Source organism: Rhopalosiphum padi, chromosome 2, assembly GCF_020882245.1.
Source record: "Rhopalosiphum padi isolate XX-2018 chromosome 2, ASM2088224v1, whole genome shotgun sequence".
Lineage (NCBI taxonomy): Eukaryota > Metazoa > Arthropoda > Insecta > Hemiptera > Aphididae > Rhopalosiphum > Rhopalosiphum padi.
Genome location: NC_083598.1, coordinates 85,854,870 through 85,868,454, shown reverse-complemented (window position 1 = coordinate 85,868,454; position 13,585 = coordinate 85,854,870). Strand labels below are relative to the sequence as shown.

The following is a 13,585-nucleotide window of genomic DNA, read 5'->3' as shown; positions in this document are numbered from 1 at the left end:
TAAAGGTGTTTAGGAGAGTTCTAATCAACTCCATAATTCAACGAAGGTAGCTTCTCTTATAGCAAAAAAAAAAAAATTATCAATAATGAATAGAATGTATACATCCTATAAACATATATCAAGTTGTTAAAAAACAATGTTTTTATTAAAAAATTATATTTTTAAATATTTTTTATCCTTATATATTTTTTTAAGTTTTTTACTTTTTTGAATGACAACTTAGTTTTAATTTCATATTCCAAAGTAGAAGATTTTTTTGAGTATTCTGATACATACAAATCGAATTTAGGGCGAGTAGTTTATGAGTTATACCATTGATTTTAGAATAAACGTTTATTCTAAAATCAATGGTTATACGTATTTATAAAGTTTAGACAAGCGGAGTAATAGTAGTGTACCTCTCCACTCCGCGCATCTTAAACTTTAAATACTTATAACTCATAAACTACTCACCCTAAATTCGAATTTTATGTATTGAAATACTCAGAAAAATATTCAGCTTTGGAGTATGAAATTACAACTATGTTGTCATTCAAAAAAGTAAAAAACTTAAAAAAATTTATTTTATTTATTTAATAAAAACATTGTTTTTTAACAACTTCAAACTATGTAAAAAAATGTTTTCAAAAGCATGAATAATTTTTGAAATGAGTGGTTCATGATAAAAGAATTATCCTGTATAATATATATATAAACTAATTATAATTTACATAAATATATTATAATAAATTGAACTTCACATATCTACAAATTATAATAATATAGGAGAACCAGATAATCCAATAAATAAAAACCTAGTATGTATAAATATTTGATATTTATTGCAATAGGTTATGATATATTACAAGTAACTGAATTTTATGAATAATACTTTATAAATAACAAATAAATAATACAATATAATGAGCATAAACATGCAACAAAAATTATTATATATCTATTATCTCTGAATTTAATATTATATTTACTATGTAGCAATGTTATAAAATAAAAAAACTCAATAGAATAAATATTTTACTGTATAGGAATGACAGAAAGGAAATTATAATTACAAATTATTTTGCGGGTGAAACAGATTTTTTCAACGGAGTCTGTTTAAGTTGAAGAATGATAGATCTCATACGTGTCACATCTTTACTAGCACGGCTGGATTTTGGGTTAAAATCACACAGTTTTGAGATGCGGTCCCATTCAGTGCCTGGCTCAATTTCATCCGATTCAGCAACAAATTGTTTCTCTGCATTTCTAGATAAAAATCAGAGAACCAATGATATTATAAACAATAAAAAAAAAATAGTCATTACATTTTCTAATTTAAAATAGTCATCATCAATCTATTAGGCTTGATTTTATTACTCACATTGCAGATTCTCTATTCCGATGAAGCATTTAAGGAAAATATATTTATGATAAAATATAGTTTAAACATAATAGTATTAAAATATTTGTTTATATTACCTATTAACATCTTTAGTTTTTGCGATTTGTTCCTTGTGAATCTTGTACCATTCTTCTAATTCATTTTTAGCGACCAAGCGTAATTCTTCTTTCTTTTTTTCTTCATCAGCATCTAATGATATATTCAGAAAATAAATTAAGTAAAAAATCACAGAACTCTTAAGAGGACTTGCACCCGCATGTGTTGTCTCTGTCTTACTCACATACAACATAGTAAATTTTTGTTCACCAGTTTCAATAGTATGTTTTTAGTTTTAATATTAGAGTGATTTTACCTATCATCACAATTTTAGGTAAGAACATTATCTGTGTTCTTTTGATGGTTTTTACGATATTTTAATTTTTGAGTGAAATAAGAGCATTTTTAAATATTTAATATTTTTCATACTCATAACTCACCTAAAAATTAAAATATCATAAAAAACCAACGAGAGAACACAGATAATGTTCTTACATAAAAGTTTGATAATAGGTCAATTCACTCTAATATTAAAACTAAAAGCACACTATTAAAACTGATGAACAAAAATTTACTAGGTCATACATGTGTAAGATGGAGACAGCATACACGGGTGAGACGTCCTCTTAACCATTACATTACAATACCTTTTTCTTCTAATCGAGTCTTTTGTTCTTCTCGCCATTTTTTAATTTTTTCTGGTTCTTCTCTTTCAACTTTTGGAGCAATAATCGGTGATGATGTATCTAAAAAAAAAAGTAGTTGAGTCATACAAATTATTAAAGTGTTTTATATATTTTATATTTATTATCATATTATCCTAAAATTAATAATTTACTCACAAATTTTTTTAGGTGAAACCAATTTTTTTACTGCACAGACATGTACAAAATATACAAAAACTATTTTTTAGATTCTGATCGGAGTGATGCATGTTATTGATTTTAAATTGATGTATTTTTTTGGTTTTGTGTGAAGACACTTTTTCTAGTAAAAAATGTGATTTGTACTTTGATGGGCCAGTGGGCCACAAGTAAAACATTTAGATTGTCTCCATTCAGAATCGTTTTTTTTGTACATGATGATAGGGATATCATTAAATTTAAATTTATTATATCCATTACAGTGAGGAAGTATACTTAATATATAATGTATAGCAGAGCAATCATCTACATGTTAACTTTTTTTAATTTAACCATTAAAATGTTTTTGGATATTAAATATATGATCAAAATAAATAAGAAGTCATTAAGTACATTAACTAAAAGGTCACAAAAAAATGTTATTAAAAATATGAATTTATGTACCAAAATTGGCTAAACATGCTTAACCGTAATAACCATATTTCAAAAAAGAATGAATTGTTAATTGTTAATAAAAAGTTAACTGATAATTAAAAATAAGAAGACTTTGAATTTATCTACTTTAAATTAACTCATATTAACTAAAAAAAATTTACTAGGTATTGCAACAGTTTTATAAAATAAATCCCTAATATATTCTCAACATAATATGTTTCCAATTAATTTTTGATTTATTTATTTTTAATAAGATTGAAGCTACTCAGTAATGTTTTATTTTAAATTACAAAATTATATAAATATATTCATTAAAATAATAGGCTTTCTTAAAACCAAATTTTAAATATTCAAAACAATAATCTAAACTTAATACAATAAACCAAAAATAAATTGTTATCTATAGGTAAAGTGTATGGTACATTTGCAGATTTTTACTTACCATCATCACTATTTGTAGCAGTAAAACCATTTGTTAATCCATTTTCTAGGTCAAAGGAAAAAAAAAACAAAACAATAATAAAACAACACTTGCAAATAATATAGAAAGAAAAGCATTACAGAAATTGGCGTAAATAGATTTCTACTTAAATAAGACTTTAGGGTTTTATTAAATAAAAATTGGTAATTAAAAATAAATGATAATTTAGAAATATGGTATTCTAATAACCTAAAGCTACCTAGTTTTGTCAACAATTTTATATATAAAAATAAATTACTATTAGCTATATATTCCTAATTTTTTTATTTTTATTTAATTATTTATTATTTAATAAAAAATTCAAGGATTTGAATAGCAAGAAGCTAAGAACCAATTACAGTAAAACCTCGGTAAAATGGAAACCCTGATAATACGGAAAAATTGCATGGTCCCAAGCAATTCCGTTTTATCGATGTTTTACTACTATTCAAAAATGATATTATTTTGTATTATTTAATAATAAATTAATAAAAACCAAATATCTAAATCAAAATAATAAATATATATTATTTTAGGTTTTTTATGTTATTAATCATTTAAATGATTAAATATGACTTAAAATATGTTATATAATTTATGAGATAATAGTCACATTAAAGCAGACAATTAGTTTTAAGTGATTTATTTTTTTATATTATAAAGTATTTGTCATAGTTAAATTTCATAAAAACAAAGAAACCAACTACAACCTTTGAAATGCCAATAATTAAATGGTTTAAATAAATAGTATTGAAGACAATATTTGTTTAAACTTTGATATGTTTTGTTTGAATGAATTTTAAATCTGACAACTCACCATTCACAGAATTAGTTAACTGGTTGTCTGCACTATCAATTATTTCAAAGCTGCTTCCTGAACCTAATCGTACATACAATTCATAGCATGCAGAAAAAATATGTATAAAATTAAGGTATGAATAAAAAGCTTCACAAAGCAGGCAAGTGATGACTATTATATTTTGCTAGTCGAGATTATTAGATTACCGTTCGATAATGTTTGGGTGACACCGATCGGTACATTGGGTGTGTTGAGATCGTCTTCTAAGCCAGCCAATTGAGTCTGTTCGCGAGCTAAAAACTCTGCGGCTGGATCGACATCGCTGTCATCGAAATTGTCACCAAAGTTATCCATCACTTTTAACTGTTAAAAAAAAAATAATATAATATATTAAGTTAGGTAGGTAATTGCCTTATAACAATAAATGGTCGATGTAAAAATAATATAAGGGCCGAACCGACTGAACTGTAATAATATTTAGAGATAAGATAACGAATAACGACGACAAATGAATTGAAATAAAATTGCCAATAAAGGCGTATTTCGATATTGAATTCCCTTGCGACTCGACGATGACGTGTAAAAATAGTTGCAAACTTACGTTCAGATACTGTCCTTCGATTGAAATATTAGCCTTGAAAGACCGTTTGAAGTCGGTTTGTATGAAGTTTTTTTGACAAACAACAGGAAAAATAAAATTGAAAACGGGTTAACGATCGTAAGGAAGGACGGAACTTACAGAGTACTAAATACTACTGATTAAATTGAACGCGAGTGTCGGGTGGCACAGGGGCACTGTCAGCCAAGAGCACTGGGTAGTGGGCAGGAGTGCAGTACAAATCTACACGATTAGAGCGATTACAGTGATTAGACAAGTAGCTGATAATTGATATTACCAAAAAATATGAAATGATATGGATTACTACCAAATGCCAATTTACCCAAATTTTTTTTATCCCAAATCCCAATTAATAATAATCCCAATATCATTTATCTCGAAAAATATATTTTCTCATGTCTTCTTAAAAGTCTCAATAAACATTGTTTTAATGTTGGGATAAAATCATTATAAATTATGATGCGCTGTAATTATTATACAGTGAATTATTGGGACAATATTGTTATTTTTCAGAAACTAACGTTGGTAAATGTTTATATTTTGGTCGATTTCTAATTGAGTTATATCACTTGGTATTGGAAGAAAACTTATTTTCGGAATAAATTACATCGGGAGTTTTAGTTATTGGGACAACTGTTATTTAGAAACAAATGTATTTGCAAAGAAAATTAGATAACACTGTTAGCGCTAGAGGTTTCTTAAATTTGGCCGCGGAAATAGGATTCAAAATACCTAAATCTATACCTACTTCCAAACATTTTGTGTAATGTTTAAGTGAAATTGACAATTGTGAAATATGTACTTATTGAAAAATATTACGCTATATTAATGTGATTCACTAAGCATCCCTTTTTTCTTTAATAATGCAGTTCAAAATCTAATTTTTGAAATTCGTAAGTAACTTTAAGTGCTATTTGTAATAAGGTGGTTTTAAACACATTTCATGATGTAACAAAAATATTAGGATTTTACCAAATTTGGTTTTAATCAGTTCAATTTCAGACAACTAGTGTTGTAGTGTTGTTAATTTCAGGATATTTAAATTATTAATAATTTATTTATGACTAGTTTAAGTAAATGCTAAAAAATCTCTGGCCAATATTTACTATAATAGTCTAATAAATATATTTATATTCATAGATATTAGTAAATATATAAAAATTGAAAACCAATTACAAAAATAGTGCGTTTATTTCATATTTTATACTTAACTTTAATTATACATAATATTTCCAATAATTTGTCATTATAAACAATAATATTAATAACATTTTATTCACATAATTCTAACATGGATTGTACCGACATTGGAGCAAAATTTGTTCCATCTTGACTAACAAATAAAACTCCACGGTCGATAAATGCTTGAAGCCTTGCTCCACATCTATATACTTGTTTAGCTTCTCTAAAACGACCAGAAATAGGCATCCATAAAATACCTCGTTCCTCACAACGCTTTTGTACTAATTCTTTAAAGCCATGTGGCATTTGTGATGCAGTACGTACAGCTTCAGCTAAACCACCCTAAAAACATACAAAGTAAGACGTATAAAAATCTTTAACATTATAATCATTATAACAAAACAATTGTTTGTCCATTTTATAATTAAAAATTATTTACATGAATTGTTGGTGGTGGAGGTGGTTGAGGCATAGAAGGTCCTCCAACTGCTCGGCTCATTATATCCAAAGCTGAATGAAATCTCCCTTTAATGGTTGGATGTTCAACAATAACAGCAGGCATTAAAGATTTCCATCCCGTATACCAATTACTTATTTGTTCGTGATTGGGGTTCATATTTATCCACATAGTAAGTGTTTTAAGCCATTTAGGAAAGAAGTGTTGGTCCAACAATTCCACCAATGTGGGCAATGGTAATACATCTGACCATGCATTAACCCAATTCCAATTGTCTAAACAAAAATTTTTTTATTTTAAATTGTAATATATCAATGATAGTTTTTAAACATATAAAAGTTACCCAATTGTTGATGATGTGGGTTGATAACAAAAGCATGCAGAGCCGCTTGTAATTTAGGAACAATATTTTTTATTAGAAAAGCTTCCATGTAGCCTTGTTGAAAAACATTTATCCATGGTTGGAGCATCAGCTTAGCAGAACTATCAGATGGATGCCAGGCATTTAATGCTACACTTAATTTTTGTCTTAGAGTAGGATAAACAATTGTTTCAAAATGTTTACCTATTTATATTAACAATAAAATAATGATTTTATTTGAAATTATCATTCTAGTATTAATTAATATTGAACTTGACTTACTCAAATATGGCAACCATGGGTGAATCCACAAATGGATTGGTACAAGATCAGTCAATGGATCCCATTGTTCTACTTCCGACTGTATTTGAGGTAAAATCATATTTTCAAGAACTTTAGTTATTATATCAGTTGGTATTAATTCAGCTGATTGTTCAACAAGTTTCAACATACTGTTATAATCTCGACATTTCCATTGTCTAAATAAAAAATTAATAAATAAAAATGATGAAAACAGCTCACAATATAAACCATAGAAGATAATTTTAACTATGATTTAACATAGAGATCACCAATTAAAATTTTTAGAGAGCCACTATAAAAACATTGAAAATTTTTGGGGATTATTAAAATATAAAATATAAGTTTTTTAAAATTTATCATGAAAAATAATAATTAAAAAAAAAAGAAATTCTTTGACTGTGGGCCAGATAAAGTTTGCTTAGTGTGTATGCGGACTGTCATAATGTGAACCCTGACATAACAACCAACAAATTTAGAATACTGAGAAAAAACATTTTATTCTTCTAAAATAACTAAATTATAATCACCCGCATGCTTTTTGAACTTGAGGTACCCATTCTTGCCAAATTAATGTTTGAAATTCATCACTTGATTGATAACCAACAGCACATGGCTCATTTAAAGTTAATAGTTCTTTCCATTTTTTAAGTTCTTCGAAAGGCATTGTTGGATCTTGTAATGGGTCCCACGTAGATAGCATTTCTTTAATCAATATTTGAGAAATTGATAAAGCTAAAACTGATCCACCATTTAGCCGATAATCAGGGTAGTAATTTTCCTAAACAGTTTAAGACTCAATTAAGCACCATGTTAAAGAGAATATTTTTACTAATTAACTCACTTTCATTTCTGTTAAACGTTTTATAGCTTGACTACTATCTAACATATTTTTTTTTAATGCATCATTTAAAGATTCCATGACAATTATCATTTTTTCAAGAGATTCAATTGATTTATTTTTTTCATTAATACTTTCTCCTAATCTTGTAGTTTCTTGTTCAATGACAATAAGTCGATCTTCTGAATTACAAAGTTCTTGATTATTAGTAATTATGTTCTGGAATAAAACCAAAACTAAATGTTTTATTTTTTTATTTTATATCAAAATCAAATAAGTAGGTATAGGTATTTGTATACTTGTTCAGCTATTTCAACTAATAAGTTGAGATTGTGTAATAACTCAGGTAGATCAAAATTTGAGTATTTTTTATCTTTTCTTATTTCCCACTGATCTGTTGGTTTTTTAACACCCGATATAGCATGATATCCAGATAAAATTCTCTGTTCAGGACCAGTCATATCAATTACTTTTACTCTACTTAGTTCACTGAAAAGTAAAAATAAATTGTAAAATAAGTTTAAATAATTTATGATATATCAATCAATACATATAATTAAATTGACTTAATCATAAACATTTTTTGGTATAAGTATAAAAAAATAAAAGATAAATAGTGTATAATAGTAATTATACTTGAATTCTCGTTTTCTTTGCCCTGGTTGTTTACTTTCTTCAATCACTTCTTCAGCTGTTTTATAAATATATTGAGTTTTTTCAGTTTTAAGCGCTTTTCTCCAACCACTAACTACAACTTTATTATCTTTTGATTTATCTGCTGTTTTTTCACTATCTACTTTCATTGGTTTTGTTTTAGACTCAGGACCATATGCACCTAAAATAAAATAAATAATTTTCACCATAAATTACATATATATTAATTTATAATAATCTATTACCAATCGCTCCTCTTCCTTTTCTTAAATTTGCTTCAATTGGAGCCAGAATACCTTGAAGTTTTTTTCCTAAACCATGACCTGGTTGGTAACCCATCTATTAAACAAGAAATTATTAGTTACATTTTTATTAATTATAATTTATAATATATAAATAAAATATTTATAAATTACTCCGAGCAATAATTTTGCACCAATTCCTTTTGTATGTTTTTCCCAATCTCCTAATCCTTTGTTTATTAGACTTGAATTTACTTGGGATCGTTTCTTTCGTAATCCTGCCAATTCTTGATCAATATCAAAACTAAATGCTGGTTTTTCTTCATCACTGTAATAATATATTAATACAAATATTAAATATACAGGAAATTACATTTACGTTTCAACTTTCAAACCTAGACGCAGAGATATTATCTTCCAAATTGTACGTTTCATTGCCTTTTTTTTCTTCAGTTTTAATTTCTTTTTTTTCTTTGCCAGCCTGCTGTACTCCTCCAGCCACAAATGAAACGGGAGCAGTATAGTTTTGTTTATATTTCTTATCTTTCTTTCTACGGCCCCCAAAACCTGAAGGTTCATCGTCACTATCATTACCTTCTTCATCAGCCCAAATTCCTAAATAATAAATATATTACATTAATACAAAAATATTTTTTAATGAAAAATTGTACTTATATGATAACCATATATTATGTAAGCTTCTATAACTGAAAAATTTAATTTTTTATACTTTGATTGGTTTATTTGTTTGAAAAATGTTATATCTGGTGAGTGATATAATATTGGAAGCAAGTTAAAATGTATATATAATATATTGCATGTTATCTCAAACATTGCTGAAATGAACGAATGTTTATTCATAATTAATGAAAAATTAGTAAACCTATAAAACTCATTTTGTAAACTAAAAAATTAACCATGGGCAAAATATTAAAAATATATATATTTTTTTAGTACGATTTTAAGATTTTATATTCTAAATTTAAATTGCAACGAAAATGATTAATTGATAAATAATACACAACCTTGTATGGTAATTTGTGTATTAAATGAATCACATAGTTAGTGGAATAATATTATAATTTATAATATATATTCAACAAATGTAAACTGTCTTAAAGAAATATTAATAGCTATTACTTCACTATACACCATATCTTTATTTAACTTATTAATATAGATAATTAATTGAATATAATACCGTAAATAGCTTGATTTTTTGTCAGTCGTCTTTGGGGCCTGTTCATATTAAATTCATTGTCCAAATCAAAATCAGTGATTTCAAATTTTTCCATTTCATCGTCAGACATTTTTAGAAGTTTTTAAAATAACTTCTTACTTTTTAGCTTAAATTGAATAAAAAATAATTACTATTGCTATTTCGAGTTGTATTAATTTACAATATTGAATATAATTATATATTTAACAATTTAAATTTAATCTTAAACTTCTTGTTTTGCCGTTTTCTCATAGTAAATATTACTATATTAGTATATAATCAATTGTTTATCATTCATGCGTTGGTAGATTATTTTAATCTATGGTCTGTAGTTTTATCACATTAACCATAGTTGAATATTATCTATAGTTCTTGGTTGAAATATTATTGATATTATTAAAAATATTAATAATCAATTATAATTATGGATTACCATAGATAATAATAATAATAATAATTTGAATAATTATTATATTTTATAATATTAAAATAATATTTTATAGATCATATTTTATCATTATCTATAATCGTGATTTGTGGTTAAACTATTACCTCAAATTTAACCTAACTTCTATCTCTTATCTACTATCAACATTTTACAATGTACATTGGTGCTTAATGCTTTTAATTTTACAAAATTACACATTTATACAATATCATATTAATTTCTAAGTCCAAAAATCCAAAAAAAGTTCAAAATAAACGAAAATGGGATTATTAAAACCAGGAATAAAATCTCGAATGGAGTCAGTCACCGAGTTTGTCAAAACTTCTTACCATGTCGCCTTTATTCCATTTGTTATATATATGGGTATGTTGTTTTTATAGTTCAAATCATTAAATGATGAACTACTCAATTTTTGTAAATTGTCATGATGCTTCATTAAATTTTATATTTTTCCTTATGGTTATATTGTTTGATAGCAAAAAAAAATTGAATTTAACATAAAGGTTAAAACAGTGAATTTTATAAAAAATTGTAACAAACTTAAGTTATTATGCATAGGTGAATAATTTATGGCCATTCTTAAATATTAATGTATTAATATGTTTTCATTAATACAATATGTTTGTTATTGTTACTATTACATTTACAAATTGTAGAAATGCAGAAATAAATAGATGTTATTGAAATAAATATTAAGTTGACTTATTTTGATTTTTTAAAGGTTTCAAAAAAGGACCAGAGGTTGGTGGCCCAGCATTTGGACTTTTAAGGTAGTATTTTAGTTTGTATTTTATTTTTATTGATACAAAAAATATCATGTTTTTATGTTCACTTACATTAATGGTTTTAATAAATTATTAATTTTTAGCCTCCTGTGGCAGTAATTTAGAAAAAATTCTTCAAATCCGTCAAGACACATTTGTGTATAATTTTAGAAGAACAATGGCTTATACATTATTTGTGTTTTATATAAACTAGTTAAATGTCATGCTGCCTTTACCTTAATGTTCTGAAATAAATTTGTTAAAATGTGATTAGTGTATTATTTATTAAGTGTTTATTTTATTAATTGTAATATTTTTATCCTATTTAATTAATTGTCTACATACTACAATATTATTAATTAATAGGGTATAGATTTTGAGATAGTATTCATAATAAAAAAGGACTTTTGCTGTGAAAAAAAGACATTTTTGATTTAAAATAAAGCAATGAAAATGTCTCTTATTTTTTTTTAAATTTAATTGTTCCCAACAGTTATTTAAAACAAATTTTAGTGGATGGTGAATTGTTGTATAATCTTCTTATTAAAAATAGGAAGGTTCTATAGATAAATAATATTATAGGTATTTTGATTAATGATTTATAAACTAGCAGTGACAATTTTTTTATTCGTACATCCTTCAGTGATAATTTAACATTGAGTACTTTCTATTGGATAACATTGGTAATGTATCGTTTTAGATTCTTAGCAAGATTTGTACCTATTGTAAATTTAAATACTTAAATGATTATTGTAATAAATAGATAATTTTTATTTAAAAAAAAAATTAGATTAAATACATTTTTTATAAATATTATATTTTTACCTAAATATCATGTTTTTAAGAAAAGTATTTGCTTTTTAATTTAAGAGTTGTCTCTGTCTTACATACATACGACATGGAAAATTTTTGTTCATCAGTGTATCAATAGTGTGTTAGTTTTGAATCAAAACTTTTGATATTAGAGTTAATGTCCTATTATAAAATGTAAAGGTAAGATTATTATAATATACTTTAAGGTATATTTTGTTTTTAATCGAAAACACAATATTAATATTGTTTGGAAGAACGATATCTAATTTTTCAAAAAAATCACTATGTATATATTATTTTATGATGCATTGATGCATTATGCAACATTTAAAAACATTTTTGATTTTGTATAAATATGCAAATATTTATAAACGCAAAGTTTATAGGTATTATTTTATTTGTTCTACTGTAAACTATTTTGAATTTGGGTCTTATTAAAATCAGAATATCTAATAACTCTTTGGAACTCGATATGTGTAAGACGATGAGTAAGTTGTGGTCTAATTTCGGAAAAATTGGAAGTGTTTATAAATATTTTTTAAATCGTATAGAATTTTATGATACTGTATTACTGTCAAAATAATTGGTTTTCTATTTATTATATATGCAACAGCTACATTTGCGACAATGGTGAAATAATTTTGTTTGAAACTTAGATATATCCAAAAAAATACGTGAACAAATAACGCAAGTTGTTTTATACAAAAAAGCAAGATTAATGTGTTAATCTTAATTAATAATAAGTGAATTAGTGAATACGAAATAAACTATAAATTTAGATGCATTACCTATTTATAAGTCATCAAGTATTCAAGTTCCAAGTATTTTCACCTCAGAATAATTTATGACACATCAATTTAATAACTTAAAATGTTTTACGTAATAGTATACAAATTGTTATTAATTATTGTGTTTCATTTACAATATATAATAATAATTTTACAATAGTAGATAGATATATCATATTTATTTTGTAATCCTCTAACTATTTTCTTAATTTAATACTGTCGATTATTGATTAATTGGTTGCGCACCAATATATTATATTTAATCTTCGGAGGTGTTCACATCCAATCACTTATTAGTTATTTTCCCCTCACAACTTATATAGAATTTAGCGGCTATTTTTGAATTTGGTCAAATCTAATCCATGGAGTAATGATGGTTGAAGTTGAGTTTTAAATAGATCCTCTCTTGTAACTTGTAAGACTCTTACTGGGAAGTGAGAGTTATGCGGTCATGGCTTACCTATGCGACACATTACTCAATATAAATTATACAATGATAAACTTATAGTAGTAAGAAATAGGCTTAATATTGTCAAATGTCTATCGACCACTTGACCGACATGACCTGAGCCGCCATGCTATTACAGCACACTAGTACCTACTCTGACTTAGGCCCTAGAGTCCAATCTCGCTTCCTTGGCCTTGCTGGATTTCTATTAAAAATTGATCACCCCCGGCACAATCACGCGTCAGTCATGAACACATTACAACTCTGTTCACTTGAAAATAGACGAGAAATAGCTGATCAACTATTTTTGTTCAATTTGCTTCACGAGTAGATGGACGCATCTCGACTCCTGGAGCGCATTAGTTTACGTGTACCAATAAGTGTTCATAGTTCATACCAGATCACAAGAACCATTCCTCCTACCCACTTCAAGGTCCAACTTTCTGATGAACGAACATGCGCTCGTCAAATAGGT

The 13,585-nt window shown here is 26.0% G+C and overlaps 2 protein-coding genes across 8 annotated transcripts; both read right to left on the bottom strand.

The window, feature by feature from the left end:
• Nucleotides 1-798: 798 nt before the first annotated feature.
• On the bottom strand, nucleotides 799-4,847 carry LOC132921929 (clathrin light chain). Of its 7 annotated transcripts, XM_060985175.1 has the most exons (9): nucleotides 4,576-4,845; nucleotides 4,181-4,337; nucleotides 3,993-4,055; nucleotides 3,158-3,202; nucleotides 2,260-2,289; nucleotides 2,065-2,163; nucleotides 1,459-1,570; nucleotides 1,361-1,372; nucleotides 799-1,245 (listed from the first exon to the last, which is right to left on the bottom strand). In XM_060985175.1, exons 2-9 carry the CDS (start codon nucleotides 4,326-4,328, stop codon nucleotides 1,056-1,058), a joined length of 699 nt encoding a protein of 232 aa, XP_060841158.1. In that variant the 5' UTR covers nucleotides 4,329-4,337; nucleotides 4,576-4,845; the 3' UTR covers nucleotides 799-1,055. The 7 variants fall into 7 exon arrangements, with proteins under 7 accessions (XP_060841158.1, XP_060841161.1, XP_060841160.1 ...); XM_060985178.1 differs by lacking the exon at nucleotides 3,993-4,055 and having other exon boundaries at nucleotides 4,576-4,847; XM_060985177.1 differs by lacking the exon at nucleotides 2,260-2,289 and having other exon boundaries at nucleotides 4,576-4,840.
• A 918-nt stretch (nucleotides 4,848-5,765) lies between these two features.
• On the bottom strand, nucleotides 5,766-10,114 carry LOC132921983 (tuftelin-interacting protein 11). The gene is made up of 12 exons (XM_060985254.1): nucleotides 9,832-10,114; nucleotides 9,026-9,245; nucleotides 8,805-8,958; nucleotides 8,634-8,727; nucleotides 8,371-8,569; nucleotides 8,034-8,223; nucleotides 7,738-7,953; nucleotides 7,424-7,674; nucleotides 6,876-7,072; nucleotides 6,576-6,797; nucleotides 6,215-6,507; nucleotides 5,766-6,117 (listed from the first exon to the last, which is right to left on the bottom strand). Exons 1-12 carry the CDS (start codon nucleotides 9,938-9,940, stop codon nucleotides 5,866-5,868), a joined length of 2,397 nt encoding a protein of 798 aa, XP_060841237.1. The 5' UTR covers nucleotides 9,941-10,114; the 3' UTR covers nucleotides 5,766-5,865.
• Between the last annotated feature and the right edge of the window lie 3,471 nt (nucleotides 10,115-13,585).